Genomic DNA, 24,185 nt, shown 5'->3' on the forward strand with positions numbered 1-24,185 from the left:
ACTGTATGGTATGGGAGTGCAGGAAGCACCTGAATACTCCAGTTCTGCTTGCCAGGTTCTGGTTTGATCCACGTGGCTCTGCCAGGAGGGACTGCAGGCTAAAGCCTTGTTTTTCCTCCCGACCTGCACTGCACTCAGCTGTCCACGCAGCAGTGAAGTTGCTGTAGTTTCCTTCACCCATCAGTATTCCAATCTGTCCTAATACAAATTCTCTTGTACTCTTCTTTGCCATGATAATCAGTAGTGCTGCCAGAGATGCAAATGCTGGGAAGTTTGGCTGCACTGTCATCATCTGCTGGGCGCTGGAAGGAAATTAAAACCCTTCACAAAATGAATCAGGGAAGATTGTGAGCATCAGTAGGAAGAAATCTGGTTCTGTCCACCTCTATGTTCTGCTGAACTTCTACTTCATCACTAGCAAATGTTCAGAGGTAGTTTGGAGATGTGAACAGTCAGCAAGAAAGAAACTGAAACAGAGTAATCACCTTGGTCTCCAAGGCGTATTTAAGACCTGGGATCATGCTGTTACCAAACTCATTGTGATAATTATTTCAGTTGCCTTACAGGAATTTTGCTAAACATGGTGGTATAAACCAATGAGTCATTAGCCAGAAAAAAGTCATGGTCTGCATTTGAAAGATGGGAGCATGAGGTCTGGAGCCAGCTCAGTATCACATCAAAGCAGTGTTTAATAAATGATGCCTAATGGCTATTATGCAAATTATTAATGGTAATTACAAGTGACAAGATAAAATCATATTCCAGTGTGGTTGCACAAACATTACTGAAGCAATGCTTATGAAAGCAAACTTCTGTCGAATTAGACACACCCTTCTTGTAGTTGACACAAGAAAACATTATCAACTTTGATAAGTAAGGCAAGTGGAGCGTGGAAGAGACAGGCTGACGTTTTGCAAAAAGGCTGTGCACCGGGACAGTCACAGATCCCACAGGACCAAACTCCACTGCCCCCAACATCACTTGAAAATGTAGCATCTTCCGGCCCCCCCCTGAGCTGCCCATCACTACGCATCAATATTTACACTTACCACCTCTTCGTCCTCTTTCAGATCTCGTCTTTTCCATAATGCCCACAAGACTTAACAGCACGTGCACTGACATGGTGCCAAGACCACTGCTAATCATGCTGGCCTGTCATTGCTTCCTTTACTTCCATCTGTACGAAACCATTTGTTTCCTCCTGTCTTATGTTTAGGTTGTAAATCCTTTTGGGACATTTTTATGTCTTAGACTTGCACAGTCCTTTCCTACACATTGTTCTGCCCCAAGGCTATGCTCCTAGACTGCAGGAATACAAATAATAACAAAAGGGAAGGTAAAGAAATCATTTCAGTGGGGAAAAAAGCCGGTACTGATGGATGCTTCAGAACAAGATGGTGGCTCACAGACAGAGAAAGCAGAGAGCCATATAGCCAGCAAACACACACACACGCCTCCGCCCGATGCCTGGCGAGGTCTCAGTGCCAAGCCTCAGAGCCCCGACACGGTCGTACGGAGCAGGGCAGTACCACACTGCCTGGAGTGAAACTACCACGCGGCCGTACAAACTGCCCGCCTGCCAGCAAACACAGCTGCAGCTACCCAGCACGAGCAAGAAAAAAAATCAAACTGGTTTTAAAATACAGTCTGGTTAGTCAGGGACTGGCTTTTGGATGCATTTGCTGTGTCAGTCCCATGTTACACGTCCCAGTGAAACTGGCAGGAGCCCAGTAAAGCTCCAAAGAATGCAATTATATCGCAAATAGGAGTACTTTGGAAGAGTTGTATGATCGTTTCTAATCCTCACTGGTAAAATGTGATTGGTAGCCTGTGGACCTTTCAGCTAGCACATATGTAAAAGGTTGTTCAATGCTGCAAACCAGTTTGTTTTGTAGAGCAAGACCTATTCCTATGAGGTAATTGCTGAAAGAAGTAGGTGTAGGTGCTCCTTGCCCACCCGTAGAGAAATGTCCAATATCTGCAACGTCTCCTCCTAAACCTGAGACTCTGAAAGGGAAAGAAAGGCAACCTCAACCCAGAGCACTGCTCTCTGCAGACTGCTATTAGCTAACTTCTGAAAACCTACACAACAGAAGAAAAGCTCCAAGCAATCCAGACATTTAATTTCTGTTGGCTCTTACAGCCACACCCTGTCTTCAATTATATTCCTCAAAATGATGGATGAAAGGCAGATTCACTCCCTATCCTCCTTTTTGCTCATGATTTTCACTATTGTGAGTCTAGGCTGTGTGGGGAGCATGGGGGATGTGTTTCTAGGGGGAGGATGGACTTGTATTTCAGGCACTGCAGTCTTAGCTAGGAACCTGAGCTCTGACATACTCCGTCTCTGTCCTTGAGCAAGTTATTTCACTGAACCATCCAAATAATGAATATTCTAGGATGCTGCCAGCCTTGGGTAGGCGTCTTTTTATCATTTCTGATCTAAGTAAAGGAATAAATTATCTCACTGGAGAGTGGAGAGTCCTAACTTACGCTGGTGAGAAGATGATCACATCTATATATGCTTGGAGACACTCTCCTACCACGGTGACAGCAGCTACCTAACTGCACACATAGTCCGCCTTCCCACTGGTAAACGAGAGGTGGCTGAGCGTATGAGTGTAGGTTTTCTCTGCCCTTCTGCCCGGAGGTGATGGCTGCTCTCAGGGCTCCCTGTCAGGTGTCACACTCACCGCCAAAGAGGATTTATCACAACTGCTCCTGTAAATATGGACATACTTGGGTCAAAGGCTACTTGTGAGTAAGAGTTGCTTGGAAATTCCATCCTGTAGGGAACAAAGCCTCCGTCCCCTGGAGAGCAGAATATCGTCTCATTACAGCAGTCTGCTGGAGAAAGGTACTTGCACTGGCGGAGCCAGTTGTCCCAACGTGTCTCTGGCTATTGCTTGCCTGGTTTTGGAGATCGTGCTCCCATGACTAGGCTGTCCCAGGCTGTGTTAATGCCTGCTACTACCCTGACAAACTCAGTTAAGAAATGCGGAAAGCTTTTCTCCTTCTCGTTTTGTGCTCAGCACAATCTTAGTAATGGCAAAGACCTGTGGGATCACATCTCAGTCCATCCAGGGCACTGGATATATCGCTCATGGATACTCCCTTTCCTGTCATCTCTTTCTTTATCTACAATCACCACAAATTGAGGCAGCATGGACAGCAAATACAGTAGTTGAAAAATAACTTCAGAGAGGTACTTCACACACTTCAGCTTACATCAACTCTGTGTAACATCTAGACATAGAGATAAACAGGGACTTCCAACATTTAGCAGGCCTGATCTTCACAGACTGTGAGCAAGGTGACTTCTTGTGTTTGCATGACCAGAGAAATATAAGCCACAAATGGGGAACTAAACCCACGGGGGAATTACCTCAGTGATTTAAGAAATCTCACAGTAAAGCATGTATTAGACGTACTGCCTATCATTGTGCCAGGTGACAGACATCTACACCGTGATATCCCTGGTCTTTTCACTACTACGGTCACTATTATTCATGCTTTTCAGAAGTGAGAATTTATATTAACTTCCCATTTTTCTTCCACAGACTCCACCATAGCATGTGATATAAAAATGTTTATTGGACTAAGAATAAAATAAATACAAATTAATGAAAGATAAAAGGCACTTTGATGTTATAAATACCAATGTTTCTTCTTTGTACATAATCTAGGGCAACTTTTTTTCTTGACTTGTGAAGTTTGCATCATACAAAAAGCTGATGACTCATAAAACATTATTTTACTTTTTGGAATAAGCTGCTGACATGTAAAGTATCTTCCTTGTGAACTGGGATTTCTAGAGGGAAACTGCCTATGGGCTATTTATTCTTGGCATAAACAGCAAGACTAGCCAGCCCCGTGGGAAGAAGAAACACCCTATAGGTGACACCCCCTTTGGAAGGTATAAATAGAGATCTGCGGCAACAAACAACCTGCAGTCTGATTCAGTATCAAGCTGTGCATCTTGCTTTGGGCTTTGGGTTGGATTTGCAGCTGTCCTCAAAATGAGTTGTAGTGTTAAGCAGACAACTGGCTCTCTCAGGGGCAGGACTAGTGGTGGCAGCTGTGTTATTGGTGGCGGTGGTGGTGGTGGAGGAGCACGGATCTCCTCAGTCTCTTCTGGAAGATACACGACTTGTGGGATAGGTGGTAGCCGAGGGTTTTCTGGTAGAAGCTACTGTGGTGGTGTGAATTACGGAGGAGGACTGAGCACGGGCAGTTTGGTTGGTGGAAACTATGGAGGTGGCTTAGGAGCCGCTGTCCTCGGAGGATGTCCAGGCATTGGGTTCAGCGGTGGCAGTGCTCGCTTTGGCGGTGGCATTGGAGGTGGCCTTGGTATTGGTCTTGGTGGAGGGGTAGTTGGAGGTGGTTTTGCTGGTGATGGCATTCTTCTTTCTGGTGACGAAAAGGTCACCATGCAGAACCTTAACGACCGCCTGGCTTCTTACCTGGACAAGGTGAGGTGCCTGGAACAAGAAAATGCTGACCTGGAGTGTAGAATCAGGGAGTGGTATGCCAAGCAGGGCCCTTTTTGTGAGCCACGGGACTACAGCTGCTATTATAAAGAAATAGAAGATCTTCAAAATCAGGTAACATCATTTCTCAGCTGCTTTTTCCCTTGTAAGCTTCTCCCACGGTCTTGGTTCACAACTTAATGCAGTTATCAAGAGTAACATTTCATTGTTGTAAAATGCTTTTTGTAAACAGCCGTTAAGACAACCGCCTGTAGAAAGCCCTAGAGCTCAAAGGTAAAAACGTTGAGTGTTTGGACTCTTTCCATTGCTTTTATTCATCAGATACATTTGATGGGGAAAATGTTATCTTCATGGAACACATCTGGATTGGCTCAGTAGTCTTTCTGAATGAGATTTGTGCCAAGGTGTTTAAATAGATGCATGCCAAGAAAGCAACTAAAAGAGAAATAAATAATGGATCGCATTAATTTGCCTGAATTTATATTATTCTGTCATCAGTCTTGCAGAATTCCAGTTAAATGTTATTTCCTTTTTTACAAGTTTACTCTTTCATACAGAATTGGGAAATATCAGACATCTAATTAAAAATAAGAACAAAGAGAGCATTGCCATAACACATTTTGAGTATGCAATTTAAAATTAAAAACATTTGCAAAGTGTGTTTGGCAAAAATTCTAGGATGTCAACGCACAAAGAAGAATAATGTTAAAAGAATCCAGGAAACAGACAGAATGAGACAGACTTATAATTAAGTCTTGAAACAAAGCTTTTAAATCTCTTATCCATGAAAGTAAGATTTAGCTTTAAAAGGTTAGGTGGATTGTGGGAGGTGCTGGACAACACTGTACCTCCCTAACTGTCTGCATCTGAACCACGTATTTTAGTATTTTAATGCCTCCACCGTACTTCACTGAACACTCACTCCTGTGACTGCCATGCTCCTCACCTCCCCCATGCCTGCTACCCAATATTAAAACAAAAAAAAGAGAGAGAGAAAGAGGTTAGGTCTGGTAGTGCCAGTCAATGGGTACACTTGAGCCTGAAGATACAGGGAAGAGACTTCAGGAGTGAGTATTCTTTTTCCAGATTGTCTGCGCAACCATAGACAACAACAAGATCATTTTGAACATCGATAACAGCAGGATGACAGCCGACGACTTCCGAGTGAAGTGAGTACCCCTTGGCACACAGCTGTCCCCTTCCTCGGTCACTGTGCTCCCGCTCGCAGAGCTGGTGAGAAGGAGCTCTCAGACAGGTCTCCTGTGATCCTCTGGTCAGGACGGGCTGGAAGCTATGCAGAAAAGCTTTCATCCACTGCCTCTAGAGCTGCCTTAATTAGTGGCAGTTCCAGGATGGAAAGTTTGGGACAAGAAGATGTTTTTGAGTGGAGATTAGAGTTCTTCAGAGAGCAGAAGGGATCTGCAGACAGGGAGCAGCGTGGGTTCACCTGAGCTGCCATTCTTGCACGTGGTGTTTTTCAAAGGGGAAGCTTTTGTTTTTTTCCTGTTGGAGTGCAGAAACGTGGTGAGTGACACCTCCGCCCCAGTGAAAAAGCTCCAGAGAAGGCAGACTGAGAGCGGATTTGATGGGGCAAGCCTCAGACTGCTTTCCTTAGCATCCTGTGAGGCTAGTGAGGAAAATACCGTAAGAAAGATGGATGGTCAAAAGAAAAAAAAAGAGCAAATGGTGGTGTCAGACACTGACTACTCTTTCTTGCTTTCTTTCTCCCTCCCAGGTACGAGACAGAGCTGGCCCTGCGCCAGAGCGTGGAGGCTGACATTAATGGCTTACGCCAAGTCCTGGATCAGCTGACTCTCTGCAGGTCTGACCTGGAGGCACAGCTGGAGTCGCTGCGGGAGGAGCTCTGCTGCCTGAAGAAGAACCACGAGGAGGTAGGGTCCTGCCCCTCTCGTGCCAAAAGCATTAATTCATGCAGGGTCCGTCACCCTCCTTCTCCGTGGTCCCCACCCCTGGGGTGCTGGCTGCGGAGGGGCAAGTGCTTAATGGAGATGATACTTGTGAACTAGGAGCTGTGAATGTCCAGCAGAGAGGGTCTCTGCCAGGGGCTCTGCTCCTCCCTACAGGGGAACTAAGCTCCCTCAGTTTTTTTCCTTCTTTTTAAAAAATGACATGATCTGGGTGGTGTTTCCAGGAAATGAACTGTCTGAGGAAACAATCGACTGGAGATGTGAGCGTGGAGGTCAATGCCTGTCCTGGCCCAGACCTCAGAAAGATCCTGGAGGAGATGAGGTGCCAGTACGAAACACTGATTGAACGCAATCGCAAAGAAGTTGAGGATTGGTATGAGTGCAAGGTGAGTAAATTTACTCAGCTCTGCCTTTCCCAAGCTAACACCCAGGCAATGGTTCCACAGTGATTTATTACATGTTAAAACCACACAACACACCGTAATGGCATTCCACATTGGTTTACATTGACACAGGGGATACTGCCACTCTGCGTCCTTTTCATGGGGTGACAGGAATTGCTGCATGTTAGTGAGACTTGAGGTGGGAACTCTTTACAAAGCAGTAAGTAGTGAGAAGAACTGGACAGCAATACTATGGGAAGAGCAAGAGGAATGACGCGTAGGGTTTACACTCCATTAGGATGAGAGAGTTCACCCAAACCTTTCTCATTTCATGTTTTTTTTTCTAGCTTCTCTGCTCTTTCCTTAATACTTAATCTGATTTACATTACACATTCCCTGAACACCTTTATTCTGGATTGGTGATTTTCAGATTGAGGAGGTGAATCGGGAGGTTATTACAAGCGGTCAGGAGGTAGAGACGTGCAACAACCAAGTCACCGAACTGAGACGCCAATTGCAAGCCCTGGAAATCGATCTCCAGGCTCAGCTCAGCCAGGTGGGTGGTGAGCCGGTGCAAAGCTCAGCTGTCTCACAGTTATGCTTTGATGTAAGAATCCGTAGTTAAATGCCCTGTTTCTCATGCCTGTATTTGTATTGTGCCACATGCCACTCCTCAGAGGGACAACCTGGAATCCTCGCTGGCTGAGACAGAGTGTCGCTACAACAACCACCTTGCTGAGCTGCAGAGCCAGATCACATGCGTGGAGCAGCAGCTGGCTGATCTGCGTGCAGAAATGGAGTGCCAGAACCAAGAGTACAAGATCCTCCTGGACGTCAAATGCCGTCTGGAGCAGGAGATCCATACATACCGCTGCCTGCTGGAGGGCGGACAGCAGGACCTTATGTAAGTAGGCTTGAGACGCACCAAGCGATACAATAAAATACCTGTGCCCTGGGTGTTTTAACATAAAAGCAAAGTGAGCAACAGGTGGAGGCACCGCACAGCTCCTTCACCCTCACTGACCTGTTCTGGCTGCCTGGTAATCAACGGTGATTATCTGCTTCCCTACCCTGGGCCAACCATTGCCACAAGAAGAAAGGTCACTGCCATATTCTGCCAATTTTATGCCACACAGGAAAACAGATTGAGAGCAGCAGGGACAATGAACAAACTGTAGTTCTAGTTTATCTGTCATTTCCTTCACTAAAATGTTATTTTCCTGTTCCCTTAGTCAGCAAGGAGGAATTGGTCAGTCTTCGGGTCTAGGAGGAGGAGTTGCAAGAACAAGTGGAATAGGAGGAGGAGGTATCATTAGAACAAGCCACACTTACACTTCATCTTCCCAGATGCCATCCTGTGCAGCTGCGGAGATACAAGGTAAGAACTGCAACACTCTACAAGATTTCCAGAGTCTCCTCTATTCTAATGCAACAAGGACAGGCAGCAACAAAAGTCTCTCCCACGTAGCTTACAGGTGCTATTTGAAAGTTTTATTGTGAGGCTGCTGGGAAATACATGATGGGAGGCCACAGAGGAGTGGCAACAAGTGCTTTCAGGAGCTGTGACTCTGCTAGGAAGCATGAGAACTGCAAAAAGGGAGGAGGGGGAAGAGGGACAGAAAGGAGAAGGAGGGAGTCAGCAGGCAGGAAACATGGAGAACACGGAGAAAGGACTGACATGAAATCTGGGACAAAGGAAAGAGTAGGAGAAAGCAGAGTGCCCAGAAATCAGGAAAAAAAGCAGGAATCATGGGAATACTGGCAGAAAACTACCAGTACTATTTCAGGGGGAAACTTCCAGCCAAACTGAAAAAGAAAGACAGAAATATGGCGACAGTTGGTCCAGGAGAGTGAGTGTGAGCAGGGGCATTGTTCTGGCAAGGACCCTGATGCCGTTCCCTCATCCAGATTGCTGCTGGTGCAATGCCTGCAGCTTCCACCATTTGGCATTTTTATGTAAAAAGGGAAAACCATGCTCAAGCTAGCTACAGATCCCATCTGCCTGACTGGCAGGCAACAATCAGACCTTTCCAGAAAGGGACAGTATTGATCTGAAGTTCTAATTGAATTGGCTTGTGAAATGATCATGTGTATAGAATGACAGTGTGGGAAAGAATCTATTTTTGCTATAAACAAAGTAATGTTTCCGTTGATCTCCCCAGTGCCTTGCAGAAGGATTTGTGATTAAGGAGAGAAACGAGAATATCCAACAAGAGAAGCCTGAAGCAGAGCCATGGATAAAGAGAGAGAATATTTACTGTATGCCTCTGCAAAGAGCAAGGAGCGTGCTCTTTTGTATTACTCAGCAATGCTAAGCAATTTGTCAGAGGGATAAGCAGAGCGTTGGGCCACCTTCTGCTTTATTTTGCTATTTGCTTTTTCCAGTCTGTATTGCTGCGTGTGCCCAACCACCATGACTATTGCTGGAGTTAACCAGTAGTATGATCACTAATGTACCTGCTGGTGAAAAAAATTTCTCTAATAAAACTTTGCTTCTGCCTGATGCAATCAAGAAACCTGTGTCTCGAAACTGAGTTCCTTTATCAGGTGAAAATCAGGTGCTGATCCATGCACAAGGGTCACCTAAACCGGTCAGGATCATACTCCACTGGGAACAAAGCTGCTTTGCCAGTGGGAGCCAGAGAACGGCCTCGCTGACCTTGCAGGTCTTGTCCACCTCCGCCCTGTCAAAGCCTGTAGCATACGTTGCCCGTTCCTGCATGGCATCCTCCATGATCTACATGAACAGCCAATTCAGGCAGATGCCCGTGTGCTTCCCACAGACCATTGTGCTAAAACACAATTTTAGAAAAATGTTGAAAGTCAGTGACAGAACATCTGGAGATAGATTGCCTCGGCCCCAGTCTAGTGCTGACACATCTGGGCTGTGCCCTCTCATACTTCATCATCCAGCCTGGGGACTGTGATTAGGTTGAAGAGGCAATCTTGGTCTCCACAACTGATTCAATTTCTGCTGACGTGGCTTATATTCTGGCCTATCCCTTTCATTTTATAGGAATCTTCCCATTGGGAAAAGGACTGGAGGCAAAAGGTTTATTTCCTATCTATTTTCACACAGTGACTGAGTCATTTACTTGTCATCTTTCTATTTCAAAGAGTTTCAACCTGAACATCAGGAACTGTTGCAATATCATCTTTACATTAAACATACCTTCTTTGGAGAACTGGAGAGGGCAGGATGGGAGCTTAAAAAGTGCAGCTCAACAGAGAATACAATGGCGAAAAAAGCCAGATAGGGCCTTTGGATACACAGAGCCATTATGTCTTAAACCTCACAAGCAAGGCAAAGATCGCTCCCTGCTTTGGGCCTCGAACAGCAGCCACGTAGCTGACGCTGAGTCGGTGTGGACTGGCGTGGCAGTGTGCATGTGTTCTGACGCTGACCTGCCTAGAGAAGCAAGGGCAGCAGTTTGGTAACTCAGGGCTCTGGAGCACTTCTGGTGGGTGCAGCCATGGGAACCGGCCATGGTGAGCTTGCAGAGTCATTCTGTGTTGGGAGAATTTTCAGTTAAAAGCCATTGTGAGCTGAGGGTGTTTTGAGGATTAAATTGTTTGTTGGTCCAGAAAACCAAGCAGTGATTGGTTTTACATGTCCACTCCACCCTGCAGGTTCACAGCTAAAACAGCAGCACTGGATACGGCTGCTGTAATTTCTGGTACACTGTGATGTGGCTCTTACAGAAAGAGTCATATTCACTTACGAGATGACCTGGCAAAGCAAAACTCCTGGTTACTCCTTTTCGGTCAAAAGCTGGAGGTTATGGAACAGCCAGCCTCGGGGTAGGAGGAGAAAGAGTACAACGACAAAAACATTTCAGGACCATATATACAGTATAGTGTGGCACACTTTTCTAGCGTCAGTTCTTTTATATAGATACCAATTTCTCTGTTGCTACAGAAATAGACTTAACACAGCCTGAAACCTTCCAGGAAAGCAGCATCTCCAAGGCCTGTAGGCAGCAAGTGTCTGAAGAAGCTTAGTCATTAATGTATCAGGGAGCAGGTGAAAGGTGTCCTTCTCTGCTGTAAAAGAACATGGAGAGAAGATGTCTCAGTGGTATTTCTTTTATTTCATCTACCAGACACTAAACCCACCAGTATCCAGGGGCTAGTGCAAAATAAGAAAATGCAGCACTGGAACAACTGCAATAATGACTCAGAAGAGTGGCCATAGGTAGAAGTTTTTAAGCCAAGACTCTAAATCAAGTCTTCTTAAAGATCAGTTCCAGCCCTACAGAAAGTCCCAGACTTGATGCAGAAATCTCTCAGTAGATGTGTAAGGCCAGTGCTTCAGAAGAGATCAAAAGAGATACTTATCATGGTTATAATGGAAAATTTCCATTGGTTGGACTCCTCTGTGTATGACCCAGTTGTTCTCAGAGCTCTGGCTGAGAAGAAGTCAGAAAGCAAATCTTTCCCTTTTCCTTTCCCATTGTCTTCTGCCTTGTTCAGTGCCAAGAAAGACAGTGAGCTAACCCTCTGCTGCCCTTCTGGGCGTCAATCCTCAGTCCTCACACCCTCATTTCCAAAAATATAAAGATACTGTACTGACGCTCTTCCAGTTTTCAGTCTTCTGGAAACTCTAGGCTACCTACAATATATAAAAGCTTGCCGCTTTCTTCTGGGAGCCCCAGCTGATCCCCACCAGGTCTGGGCTAGTCTCCTTCTCTTGCAAACTGCTACTGACATCTAGCTGCTCCACCTGATTCCCTGTATGCGTATCAAAGGCCTTCCCACCCTTCCCACCAGGTCCAGCAGGCGCAAAGCGTGCACTTTCACAAAGGAGCTGTCCTAAATTCCTAAGAGGTGAAAGAGACCTAATGACACGGCCAGAAGGACTCTAATGATCCAGACTTTATGAAGATGCCTCTGGAAAGCCCCCGGGGGGTTACAGACTCAGCTCCTAAGACACTGTGATGTTGTTTGTGGCCCTACAAGTTGGGATGCGTCTGGAAAGCAGCTCATGAGAAGGCAGCTTGTGACAAACAGTTCCCCAGCAGAAAACACCCTGGAAACAACCCATCTATTAAGGAGCTGCAAATTATGGAGCTGCAAACCTTGGGCTGGAAACTACATTTCCATGACATTTCCATATTTCTTTGTGCTAATGAGACAGACCCAGGAAGCTTATGAGTTCAAATAACTGACTGAAAATAGCAGGGAAAGCTTAATTTAGTTTTTTAAGGTCTTCAGAACAATTATTTAGTCTTGTCTTAGCTTAACTAGTGCATCCATTTCCCGAAGACAAAAAGGAAAAATAGCAAGAAAGAGAGCAAGCGTGTGCCATGCGAGGATCCTGGGCAAAGGTGCCTGCTGAAGACCCACAGCAGAAAGAGGTGGGTCTAATGGATGAAGCTACAGGCCCACAGGGGACCAATGTATCTCAGAAGAGCAGGAGCCATCCTCTCTACTCTCCGCAACAATTACCGCAATAGGCATGTAGACATCTTCCACTCCCACAAAGGAGTAAGTCATTCCATGTTTCTGCCTGCATTATTCTGATGTGCTAAAATGATAACTGTGGAGCAGAGGAAGGAATGTGTGCTCACTCAGAAAAGGTTCTTGCTGCAGACAGCTATTGGGAAACTCCTGAAGAATCATACGCAGCACAGGGGAAGCTTCAAGCGATGCAGTATTACATCAGTTTCGGTTCATTCTTACCACCACACCCTGACTCCAATTATGTTCTCCAGTCCTAGTAATGAAATCCAGGTATTCCTTGCTATACACAATGACTTTATTAGAGTTTTTACCTATTCTGAGCTTTGCTCCTTTGTATTGAGGGACTGAGCAGAGCACAACTTGGAAGGAAGGGCAGGCTGACATTCAGGCACTGCAGTCTGATACAGGAGACCTAGGTTCAACTGCAGACTCTGCCAGAGGCGTGCTCTTTGTCTTTGAGTAAATCACTTTGAGCAAGTCTCTCCACACCTCTGTCTTCAGCCTGCTAGAGATATCACAGGAATGCTGCTGGCTTTCATTGTACTGGATAAGTAACATCTAAGGATGCAGAGATAAGGGGAGGCATCTTTTCAACAGAAATGAGGAGGATAAGAACAATAAAATGATGGGCAAATCCATGAATACTGGGACAATTCAGTCCCTCAGTAAATGGGATTATTTCCTTGCCATAACAATAGATATTCCAATCCACAATCCTGACACAGAGTGAGGATTTGAGCAAGAAGAGTTTGATCTCACTTGTTCCCTGGTGAAGCAGGCTTGGAGAATTTCTTACAGTGAACGGTTAGTTTCAGAAAGCTGTGGAATGCTTGTCTCTTGCTCAACGGCCAGTAGAAACAGGTTGTCCCAGAGAGAAGGCCATTGCTCTTGAGTCTTAGCAAAACATCTCATGAAAATAAGCTTAGCCTGAATTTTGATGTCAGAAGAGTGAAAGGATTCTTACTTTTTAGTTTCTCTGCCTAGTTAAGATTTGGAGACACTAGTGATACAGAAGAACCTCTAGTTTGTACTTAATCCATCTTCTCCAAGCCGGTATAGAACTGTATTGGGCAACGATTGCTCTGCCAGCTTTATCAGCAATTCTGTCTTTATATTTCCTAGGACAGGAGTCCCAAAGCTCTTACTAGAATGCAGCACATATTGACAGAGAAATTGCCCATAGGATGTTTCCACTCCCATTCACTGTTTCAAAACATCCACCCTTCCCCAGCAACAATCACTATCCATAATGATGAAAACTGCAGAAATATCTTTCACTGAACAACAGGAAATATTTAAAGTACTTCTACCTTACTTTACGCTCTCCATATAAAGAAACAAATCCTTTATGAATTACTGGAGAGCCACGAAGCCATGGAAGAACCTTTCATCCATATCCATTAAGAGATCACTCCACGGTCTCACTTGTCTCATAGCAGAGTGTTCTGGAGTTGTCATTTTGCCAATGGAGAGACTTACAAGGTTAATCTCTGTGTCTCTGATCTTTCCACAAAGTTCTTACATCATTCCTCATACATCATTCGAGAGTCAAACTTCGTATTTAGTCTTTCTTTTTAATCTTACATATTCCAACATCAGCACCTTGCATGAAAACTGCTTATTCAACTCAAAATAAAATGAAAATAAATTAATGAGAGATAAAGAGCTCTTTGATGCAATAACCTTTAATGATTTCTTCCTGGTATATAATTTAGGACAGTGTTTTTCCTGGCTTAATGTTGTAAAGTTTGCATCACAAACAAAAAGCTGATGATTCATAAAACATTATTGCTAATGTATTTTTGAAATTAGCAAGAGACATGTAAAGTATCTTCCTTGTCTACCAGGATTCTTGAAAGGAAACTTCCCTTTGAGAAATTATTCTTGGCACCGATGGCTAGAGTAGCCAGCCTTATGGGAAGAAGAAACAGTGGTGACACCCACTGTGGAAGGTATAAATAGAGTTTCGCGGCAACGGACAACTCGCAGTCTGATTTAATATCAAGCTGTGCATCTTGCTTTGGGCTTCTGCTTGCATTTCCAACTGCTGTCGCCATGAGTTGCAACATTAAGGAGACTATTACTGTGTCTAGCAAAGGCAGGAGCAGTGGTGGCAGCTGTATCATTGGTGGTGGTGGTGGAGCACGGATTTCTTCCTATGGGATAGGCAGTGGCAGAGGTTTTTCTGGAAGGAGTTACTGCGGTGGAGTGAATTATGGAGGGGGACTGAGTGTTGGTAGCTTGGCTGGTGGGAGCTATGGAGGTGGCAACTGCTATGGCAATGGCCTTGGTTTTGGCCTTGGAGGTGGTGTGGTTGTTGGTGGTCTTGGTGGCGACTGTTTGCTTTCATCCTGCGATGAGAAGGTCACCATGCAAAATCTCAATGACCGCCTGGCTTCCTATCTGGACAAGGTGAAGTGCTTGGAGAAGGAAAATGCTGAACTGGAATGCAGAATCAGAGAGTGGTATGCTACACAGGGCCTCTCCTGTGAGCCCCGGGACTACAGCTGCTATTACAAAGAAATCGAAGATCTTCAAAATCAGGTAACCCTCTTTTTCAGTTGTTCTTCCTCTATTTAAAGCTTATTTCTGAATTTGTGTTTAGAACCTACTGCAATTGTTAGAGGTAACTTTGGTGCTGTTAAATGTCTTTGCAAACATAAATTTTGGCAAGTTCTCCTATGACATTGTTGAGTGTGGGTGCATATTAAAGATGCATGCCGCAAGGTGATACAGGTGGGATAATACTCTTAAAAAGGAAAAGGATGCTTTGTTACATTGTGTTTCGACTATACAAGTATAAATACAATATTACCAAGTGTGCTCTGAGGAAATGTAGTGGTGTCAGCCTAGTAGGAAAGGCAAAGCAAAGAGAACTATCGAACAAGAGCAGAACATACATATCAAATGCTGTATCAAATGAAGCACTGTAAATTCTAGGTGAGAAAACTTGAGTATTTAAAATTGATTGCTGCGATGGCACAAAGAGCCTGATACTAATATGTCCACAATGAAAGTTATGGCTGATCTTAAGGCTTAAAAATACCTTCCAACTATCTTCTCTGAAGGTCCTTAAGCTTGAAGCCAAAAACACGCCAGCCTGAATGTCAGCTGAGACTTAATGTCTCAAGGAAGGTTCTTTAGGTTCACTTCTTTGTGAAGCATCTTTAGAACTTGCCTTCAGACCTTGAAACTGGGAAGTCCCATCTCACAACTCTTTAACTTCCAACCTCTACACAGTCCACCTCTTTTCTTTACTGACTGTGAGTTAAGGAGGCAAAGCTACCTCCTCCAACTGCTCTGCTGAAGGAACAAGGTTACTTAAGTAAGAAGGTAACAGAAAAAGGAAATTGTGAAGACTTACTACCTAACTGCAATCGAGATACACCTATAGACTATAACAGCAGAGAGAAGCAAGACATCTCTCATGGTCTGCTCTTTTCCAGATTGTCTGCGCAACCATTGATAACAACAAGATCATTCTGGACATTGATAACAGCAGGATGGCTGCTGATGACTTCCGTGTGAAGTGAGTGCCCCTCTGTGTAGATGAACCCCCTTGTCTCCTCCCTGCTCCTTTACATCTTTCTTGTGGAGTCTCAGTGCACTAATTACAGAGGCTTCAGACAAGTCTCACTACACCACCACATTAGGACAGGATGGAGTGATGAAATGCATTTTGCTTTTGGTCACCAGCCCTCCCTTAATTAGTATTCTTGGGTAAAACATTTGGCAACAGCGTTTGTTGGTGAGGACTGGGGACCTAAATTGGAGGGAGTGGTCCTTAGTGGTATAGTTGGCGCATTTCCATCACAGACCAGTGCAGATTGGGATCAGCAAAACAGAAATGCAGCTGAATAAGTGATATCAAACATACAGTGATCAGGAGCAGGAAGAAACAGATGAAGAAAAGCTTTCACATAACAGACATCAACTGCAGTGCAGAGATCTAATCCACAGTGCATTCAGCTTAGACAACAAAATACAACTTACAACAAAAATACAACAAAATAGAGCAGGTAGGTGGGAAAGGAGACCTTTGCATAAACCAAGCACATGTGAGATGTTATCGTTCTGAATTTCTGCTTTCTTTCTCCCTCCCAGGTACGAGACGGAGCTGGCCCTGCGCCAGAGCGTGGAGGCTGACATTAATGGCTTACGCCAAGTCCTGGATCAGCTGACTCTCTGCAGGTCTGACCTGGAGGCACAGCTGGAGTCGCTGCGGGAGGAGCTCTGCTGCCTGAAGAAGAACCACGAGGAGGTAGGGTCCTGCCCTCTCTGAGAAGCACCACGGCCCTGACACAAAAAACTTTGCCTACACGAATGTGCTCTAAACTTAAAAGTAAAGATCAACCACTTTCATGCCACAGCTTTCCCATCAAACACTTCTGGGGTTCAGACCTGTCTGCCTCGGGGTGGGGGGGGAGCTCTGGCAGAGAGGTGGCTGCTGCTCTCGGGGCTGCGCTGGCACTGGGAGTGCCAGAGGGGGGTGAAAGTTGCTGCTGACTCCAGTGGATGAGAAAAGAAATTACCCAACAGATTTGTTGGGGAAAACACTTGCACCACCTTCCAGTGCTTTACAGCCACAGCTAGGAAGCACGCCTCGCAGGGAGTGCTGTTCTTAGCCACCAAGCTCTGCTCTTCTATGTTGTCTTTCAAAAGCTAGCATGCATCTGAGCTGGGTTATATTTCCAGGAAATGAATTGCCTGAGAAAACAATCGACTGGAGACGTGAGTGTGGAGGTCAATGCCTGCCCTGGACCAGATCTCAGGCAAATCTTGGAGGATTTGAGATGCCAGTATGAAACACTGATAGCGCGCAACCGCAAGGAAGTTGAGGACTGGTATGAGTGCAAGGTAAGCGACGCACACTTGCTGTGAAACAAACTGACATGCACATTTCAGGGCACAGGAGCGTTTCAGAAAACAGACATGGAGATAATAAGCAGTTCTTCCTTTACAGCGAAGCCCGAGATCAGCACTCATTATACCCTGTGTTCCACAGGAGACACAGGCCTGTCTGACCAGTTTGTTATGTCGTGTCTGGAACAGCAGCATTTGCCGCAAGGCCTTGTGGTATGAACTGAGATACTCCACATTTGGTTTAAAGAGACTTAATAGCCACAAGGTTAATGCGATTTGTAAAAAGAGCAAGCAGCTGAAGCCGGCGGTTACCACCCAGGGCACAGAGAACTCGCCCTGCTCACTCTTCTTTTTGCTAGCTACTCACTGTATTCTGCTTCTGTAAAAGCAAGTCCAATTTACACAGATATTCTCTGAAGCTCTTTATTCTGGATTGGTGATTTTCAGATTGAGGAGGTGAATCGGGAGGTTATTACAAGCGGTCAGGAGGTAGAGACGTGCAACAACCAGGTTACCGAATTGAGACGCCAATTGCAAGCCCTGGAAATCGATCTCCAAGCTCAGCTCAGCCAGGTGGGTGGTGAGCTTACTTACAGCTGTGACGTGGTTACTGCTGGCTTTCTTAGCATGAACAGCCAGACCTACCAATCAGCATGACGGCGGTGAATACCTCTTTCATTTTTGCATTGGAAATAATAACCTCCAGGGTGACACTTAAATGAATGTTGTTTCTTTGTTTGGTTGTCTTGTTTATCAGAGAAATAATTTGGAATCCTCTCTGGCTGAGACTGAGTGCCAGTACAACACCCTCCTCGGTGAGCTACAGAACCAGATCACATGCGTGGAGCAGCAATTGGCTGAAATAAGAGCGGAAATAGAGTGCCAGAACCAAGAATACAAGACCTTATTGGACGTCAAGTGCCGTTTGGAGCAGGAGATTCAGACCTACCGGTGCTTGTTGGAAGGAGGACAGCAGGACCTTATGTATGTAGATCTCTAAATGAACAAATGAATAAATGAAAATATCAAGGATCTATATTGCAGATTGGGAATCCGAGATAATCTTTAGTCCATCTTAATGCTTTCACTGAGATGAAAAAGTTGTCTCATAAGCAACTTCACTGTGATGAACATTCAAATCCGAACTAAATACCACTCCTTGGGATTTGCAAAGCAGAGAAACCAAATCTGTTAACTGCTAGTTACAACATTGCAACTACTAGTATTGTGTCAGCATTTGTAACAATCTCTTTTCTATAGTAAGATGGGCAAGTACTGTCACAATAAGAATTAATTGCAGAGCTCTGCATTGCATTGTCCTGCCCAAGAAGGACACAAATGCAAAGCAACTCTGAAAATGAAAAAAGAACGCAATGTAAAATACCCTAACCCCTATAAAAGACATAGCTTGAGACTTTGTGTCACGTAGTCAGTCAGCAGTGTCATGTGAAGTTCTAAAATTCCGTATTTCTCTCACCAAATTTATCCCACTAGTCATGGAGGAGGAATCGGAGTAGGAACTGGTGTAGGAGGAGGAGTCATTAGGACAAGCCACACCTATACTACAACTTCATCTTCCCATTGCCAGCCCCAAGTCCCACCCTGCAAGACTGGAGATATACAAGGTAAGAGCTGTGTTCCCACAAAAGGAGAACTGTTTTTTTTCAGTTTGTTCCTTTGTAATAAGGCCAGGAGACAACAAGCTCTCCTAGGACACGTTACTGGTGTCTTCTCAGAGAGTTACTATGCTACAGCTATGATCTGTTACAATGGATCCAACTGCAGTGCAAAATTGGCTGTGTCAGTAAGAAACAGGCTTAAAGAGAACCCTGACTGAATAAGGAGTAACAGAAAGCAAATGAGAGACAAGAGGGAGCAGTAGGACTAGAAGGAGAAAGCTGGGGAAATAAGGCATAAAGAAAAGATCTGGACGTAGAAGAAGAAGACAGCCAAACAGAGCTTAGCAGAAGGGTCTCAAGGAGTGAAAAAAGAGCAAATCTGTAACTTTACAAGTGCAAATTCCCATTAAAACACAATTAATTAAGGAATTTCTGGGGTTTCCTGGGTTGTCTGCCAACTGCTCTTGTTTAACAGAGTGTATTCTTGAAATAAGGGCACAACAGAGACCAAATTTTTGTTATTTGAAGGGTTTTATCTCTGTTCTAATCAAATAATGCTGCTATATTTTTTCTCCAGTGACCTGCAGGAGAATTTGTGATTAAGGAGGAATGGACTGTGAGATGACATAGAGAGAAACCCACAGACAAAACAAGAACACTCGATGTTCACTGCACGCCTCTATGCAGAGAAAGTAGAAGTAACTCAGCAATGCTTTGCCATGTATCTAAAGGGGCCTCACTGGAGGCCACCTTCTTCTCTGTTCTGCTACTTCTGTTCTGTAATGCTGTAATCTCTAGAAGTTACTTGAGTTAGTCAGGATCGCTAATGTACCTGCTGGTGAAAAAATTTCTCTAATAAAACTTTGCTTCTGCCTGATGCAATCAAGAAACCTGCGTCTCGAAACTGAGTTCCTTTAGAAAACCAGGTGCCGATCCAGGTGCAAACCACAACCTCAGACAGGCTAGCTAGCTTCTGCAGGAAGCTAGCCCCAGCAGGAAAAGCTGGAAACCCATGCACAAGGGTTACCTAAACCGACAAAGCTGCTTTGCCAGTGGGAGCCAGAGAACGGCCTCGCTGACCTTGCAGGTCTTGTCCACCTCCACCCTGTCAAAGCCTGTAGCATACGTTGCCCATTCCTGCATGACATCCTCCATGATCTACATGAACAGCCAATTCAGGCAGATGCCCGTGTGCTTCCCACAGACCATTGTGCTAAAATTCATTGCAGAACAACAAAGGAGGAAGTAAGTGGAGCTGGAGCTCGTCAATGAAAGGAGAACAGAGATATCAGTGACAGGAATTTCCGTGAAAAAGCAAGCTCAGAATGCTGTATATCCATACACTGTTATCAGCTTAGCAGCCATCTCTGGTGCACATCTCCAGCTGCTCTCCAGATGTGTCAGGCATTAAACTGTGAGATGCGTTGGCTGCTGGGGAGTACAGTGTCAGTCATACACGTCTTAACAGCTCTGCACTGCAGTCATCTGGGGGAGGGAGGTGTCTTCTGCCCTCACCTGTCTTCTGGCCTTCTGTAATGTAAGCATGTCGGAGTGAGTCTGCCTCTCATCTGCCAGAGGAACTCCCATCTCTTCTGTATCAGACATCTGCTTCGGGAGAGGGACTGTGCAACACAAGTGCCTCCGCTCTTGGGTGACTGTAAGCAGAGCCAAGAGCAGGTGCTGAGATGACAGCATTCAAATTTTATCATGAATCTCCTCTTCTCTGGAGACAGCAAAGGGGTGGTTGGACATCTGTAGCTGTGCAGAGACACTCACAGGGTGGAAAAAGCAGATGGCCTGAAAGCCCTTTTTATAGCCTACATAACATGGCACAAACATTTCTCACACCTCAACATGTGTAAGATATTTCGGAGACCTTTCCTGACAAATTAAAAAAAATCTGAAGCATAAAAGCAAGTGCATTTCCCCAAATCCCTCTCCTGAAGTATCACACTCCTGGAAGAAGCATTTCTGCCTCTGCTCACGGTCAGTTTATGCACCTCAACAAGCAGGGGACGGGGTCAAAGGGCGGGTGGGGGTTCGGCCTTCCAGATGAGCCAGGCGGCAGCCGCCGGCGGGCAGGGCCGGCGGGGCGGAGAAGGCCGCGCTCGGAGGCCCCGCCGCCTCCCCGGGCCCCGCCCCGCGCCGCCGCCGCGCTCTCGGGCGGCCCCTGGCGGCTCCCGCCGGCGGCGGGCAGGGGGGCGGGCAGAGAGGGAAGGGCGGGCAGGGAGGGAAGGGCTGGCGGGAAGGGCGGGCAGGGAGGGCTGGCGCCGGGTGTGTGGGTGATGCAGCGCGGAGGAGGAGGCTGGTGCCGGCAGCGGCCGCACCTGCTCGGGGCCGCGGCAGGCTGCCGCGCTGCTCTGCCCAGAGCCGGGAGCTGGCAGCATTGTACAAACCCTTGCCCAAACCACTCGAGCCCCGCAGACCTGCCACCGGCCGCTCGCTCCTCCCAGCTGAGGATTTTGGCTCAAGAGCTTGAATCAAATCCTCCCTGAAGAGCGAGACGGTTTCTCATCGAAACTAAAACCTGTGAATTTGGCATCCGAGTTTTCACTTTCTAACTGCCATCGCATTGGCACTTCCCTCTTGCCACCACAGGACGAAATATCGACCCGAAGCACTTGTGAAAATATTTATACTGGGTTGGTTTGGGTTTTTTTTCAGAGGATAGAAACTGAACGTGTTTGTGTCCTGGTTTGGGCTGGGATAGAGTTAATTTTCTTCCTAGGAGCTGGTACAGTGCTGTGGTTTGGATTTAGGATGAGAACAATGTGGTAACACACGGATGTTTTAGTTGTTGCTAAGCAGTGCTTACACTAGGCAAGGGCTTTTCAGCTTCCCATGCTCTGCCGGGTGCACAAGAAGCTGGGAGGGGGCCCAGCCAAACTGGCCCAAGGGCTATTCCATACCATAGGGCGTCATGCCCAGTATATAAACTGGGGGGAGTTGGCCGGGGAGCAGCGATCGCTGCTCGGGGTCAGGCTGGCCATCCATCAGTGGCTGGTGAGTTGGTTGCATCACTTGTTTTTTTGTTGTTTTTCCCTGGGTTTTGCTCCTCTCTCTCTCATTGTTTTCATTACAAATTACTATTATCATTATTACTATTATTACTATTATTACTATTATTACTATTATTATTATTATTATTATTATTATTATTATTATTATTATTATTATTATTTTCAATTATTAAACTGTTCTTGTCTCAGCCCACGAGTTTTCTCACTTTCACCCTTCTGATTCTCTCCCCCATCCCACCGGGGCGGAGGGTGAGCGAGCGGCCGTGTGGGGCTTGGTTGCTGACTGAAGCTAAACCACGACAGTTTGCCTGCAAACAAAGGGCAAAACTGGTAGTCTATCCAGCTTGTATCAAGACTCAAGCAAAAGTTTTTCATGAGCACTGTATTTGATTTCAGATAAAAACTTAAGAGGAGCTGGAATAATAAATTATCATTACATGCAAATGCTGCTTGTGCCAGAGAAGAAGGAAATGGAGACAGAGTCTGGGAAAGACGGGCAGACAGACATCTCGGCACTTTCCAGATCTCTCCATAAGGTGTCAGCTGTTCTTAACCGGCAGATCCAAACAAAGTGCCGCCCTGCCAACCGTCTGCTCCCAAGTGCCTGGTCTGGCCCAGCCCTCTCCCGTTCTTGTTCATATTATCGCAGTACGTAAGACCGAGATCGGATACCCTGCTTAAGTGGGATTCACATTTTACTAAGAGGCCAGGAGATGCAGACAAGTTTGGCTAATACTATCTGTGGCTAAGTGGAAGTTGCTGTTAGACTATACAACAAAAGTACAAGAATATGTAATTAAAATAATATTACATAAAAATGTAATGATACACACTGTACAGTAACTTCAGTACTGCCCAGGGCCACCTGCACCGGACAGTCCTCTAACACGTACTTGCAATGACGGCACTCAGTGGCGTGGGGAAGCATTCCCTCCTGCCGCTGTCGATCCCTGCGCCACGGCACTGAGCGATTCAGACACTTTGTGTGTTTCACTACATGGGATATCTGGAGGTGCAGGAGGAGACGGACATCCCAGGCCCTGCGCCACGGTCTGCAGCCTGCTCTCTAGAGGGCACGCGGCTCTCACTGAGATTGTCGAAGGTGCCCAGGGGAGAGGCGTGCAGCAAACCCAGCTCTGATTGCTTGGCTAATTTTCTTCTAACAGAAATACGCAGCTAAACAGATGAAGTAGTGTCTGCGGTATGTGCTGGGGAGATCCTGCCAGCTGAAAACATGGAACAAGCTATCAGCCCCGACATCTTGCTCCACCTCGCTCACCTGTATTCAGTGGTCACATTTGTAGTGAGGTTGACATGACCTGATTCTGTGTGTGTGACTGTTGCAGGAGACGACACAGGCTTCCTCCCCGCCTTTTTCAAGACCCCTGCTGTGTTCTCCTGTGTGTAAATGCACAGAATGGACACCAGGCTAAAACTCGCTGCACCAATTTGCCAATACGTGTTTATGTTTTTCAAAGAGCACTGGAATATTTTGCATCATGTCGTTAGGCAGGTGCACAGTGAAACCCAGGCTCTCTGTAGGGGTTGTAATTGGGGTACAATGACCCTTTGCTGATGAAGGTCTTGCCAATGAAGTAGCATTAGCTGAGACCCCAAAGAGGCAGCTGTGCCAGGGGCTGTTTAGACCCAAAATGACAAAGTTCCCACCCAAAGGGTTTGTACTGTAAGAGTCTCTTACAGCTCTGACTCACCTAATTACTGTTCCTATCGTAGTCACCATCGTTCCATTGGGTGGTGGATCTTTGGAAGATGCCCTGTAACGTTTCATCAGTACTAGTCTCTGCAATAACGAATGAGTAACAGATCAAGTATAATGTATGCAAGAATTATTTTTTTTCCCAAAGGAGAGATGTTTGCTGGATGGGGTACTACTGACTACCTTACCTGGAGGGCAGCAGACCACCTCCCAGTGCTGCGGTCCACTTTTAACCGACAGCTGGGCAGATGTGCTGTGTTAGGACCATCAGACACAACAAGGAGGATACGTGCCAGGGATATTCCCTGTGACCACACATCTTGGGGCGTGGGCAGATGCCACGACTTACACCCTGTCTTACAGAAGAGTGCAGGAGAGGTGAGGACTTACGCTCTCACTTCAAAACAGATATTTTAAAAACCCTCACTTGAAAAAAGCCTAAGTATGTTGTGGCACGCAGGGAATGATCATATGCAGACGGTTTACACAGAATTTCACTGAGCTCTAGAAACGCACTGCTTTATTAGATGTGGCCATAAATATACACAGGAAGAAAGAAACAGAATGAACAATACATCCTGTGTACTGTTCCACTAAGTAATGCTAAACATATTTGAAGATGCTCCCACTGGCACCAGGGATTCACAACAATTGTACAAACTGCTGTGGGAACAAACCAAAGTCCACCGGCTGAGCGTCCCA

General features: G+C 45.8%; 2 protein-coding genes across 2 annotated transcripts; both read left to right on the forward strand.

Annotated features, from left to right (window-relative positions):
• The first annotated feature begins 4,006 nt into the window (after positions 1-4,006).
• Positions 4,007-8,989, forward strand: LOC142419595 (keratin, type I cytoskeletal 19-like). The gene is made up of 8 exons (XM_075522696.1): positions 4,007-4,604; positions 5,577-5,659; positions 6,226-6,382; positions 6,643-6,804; positions 7,232-7,357; positions 7,479-7,705; positions 8,034-8,179; positions 8,964-8,989. Exons 1-8 carry the CDS (start codon positions 4,020-4,022, stop codon positions 8,987-8,989), a joined length of 1,512 nt encoding a protein of 503 aa, XP_075378811.1. The 5' UTR covers positions 4,007-4,019.
• A 5,330-nt stretch (positions 8,990-14,319) lies between these two features.
• Positions 14,320-19,349, forward strand: LOC142419778 (keratin, type I cytoskeletal 19-like). The gene is made up of 8 exons (XM_075523052.1): positions 14,320-14,808; positions 15,711-15,793; positions 16,369-16,525; positions 16,960-17,121; positions 17,575-17,700; positions 17,885-18,111; positions 18,622-18,752; positions 19,324-19,349. Exons 1-8 carry the CDS (start codon positions 14,320-14,322, stop codon positions 19,347-19,349), a joined length of 1,401 nt encoding a protein of 466 aa, XP_075379167.1.
• Positions 19,350-24,185: the final 4,836 nt, after the last annotated feature.

This window comes from Mycteria americana, chromosome 22 (genome assembly GCF_035582795.1).
Source record: "Mycteria americana isolate JAX WOST 10 ecotype Jacksonville Zoo and Gardens chromosome 22, USCA_MyAme_1.0, whole genome shotgun sequence".
Lineage (NCBI taxonomy): Eukaryota > Metazoa > Chordata > Aves > Ciconiiformes > Ciconiidae > Mycteria > Mycteria americana.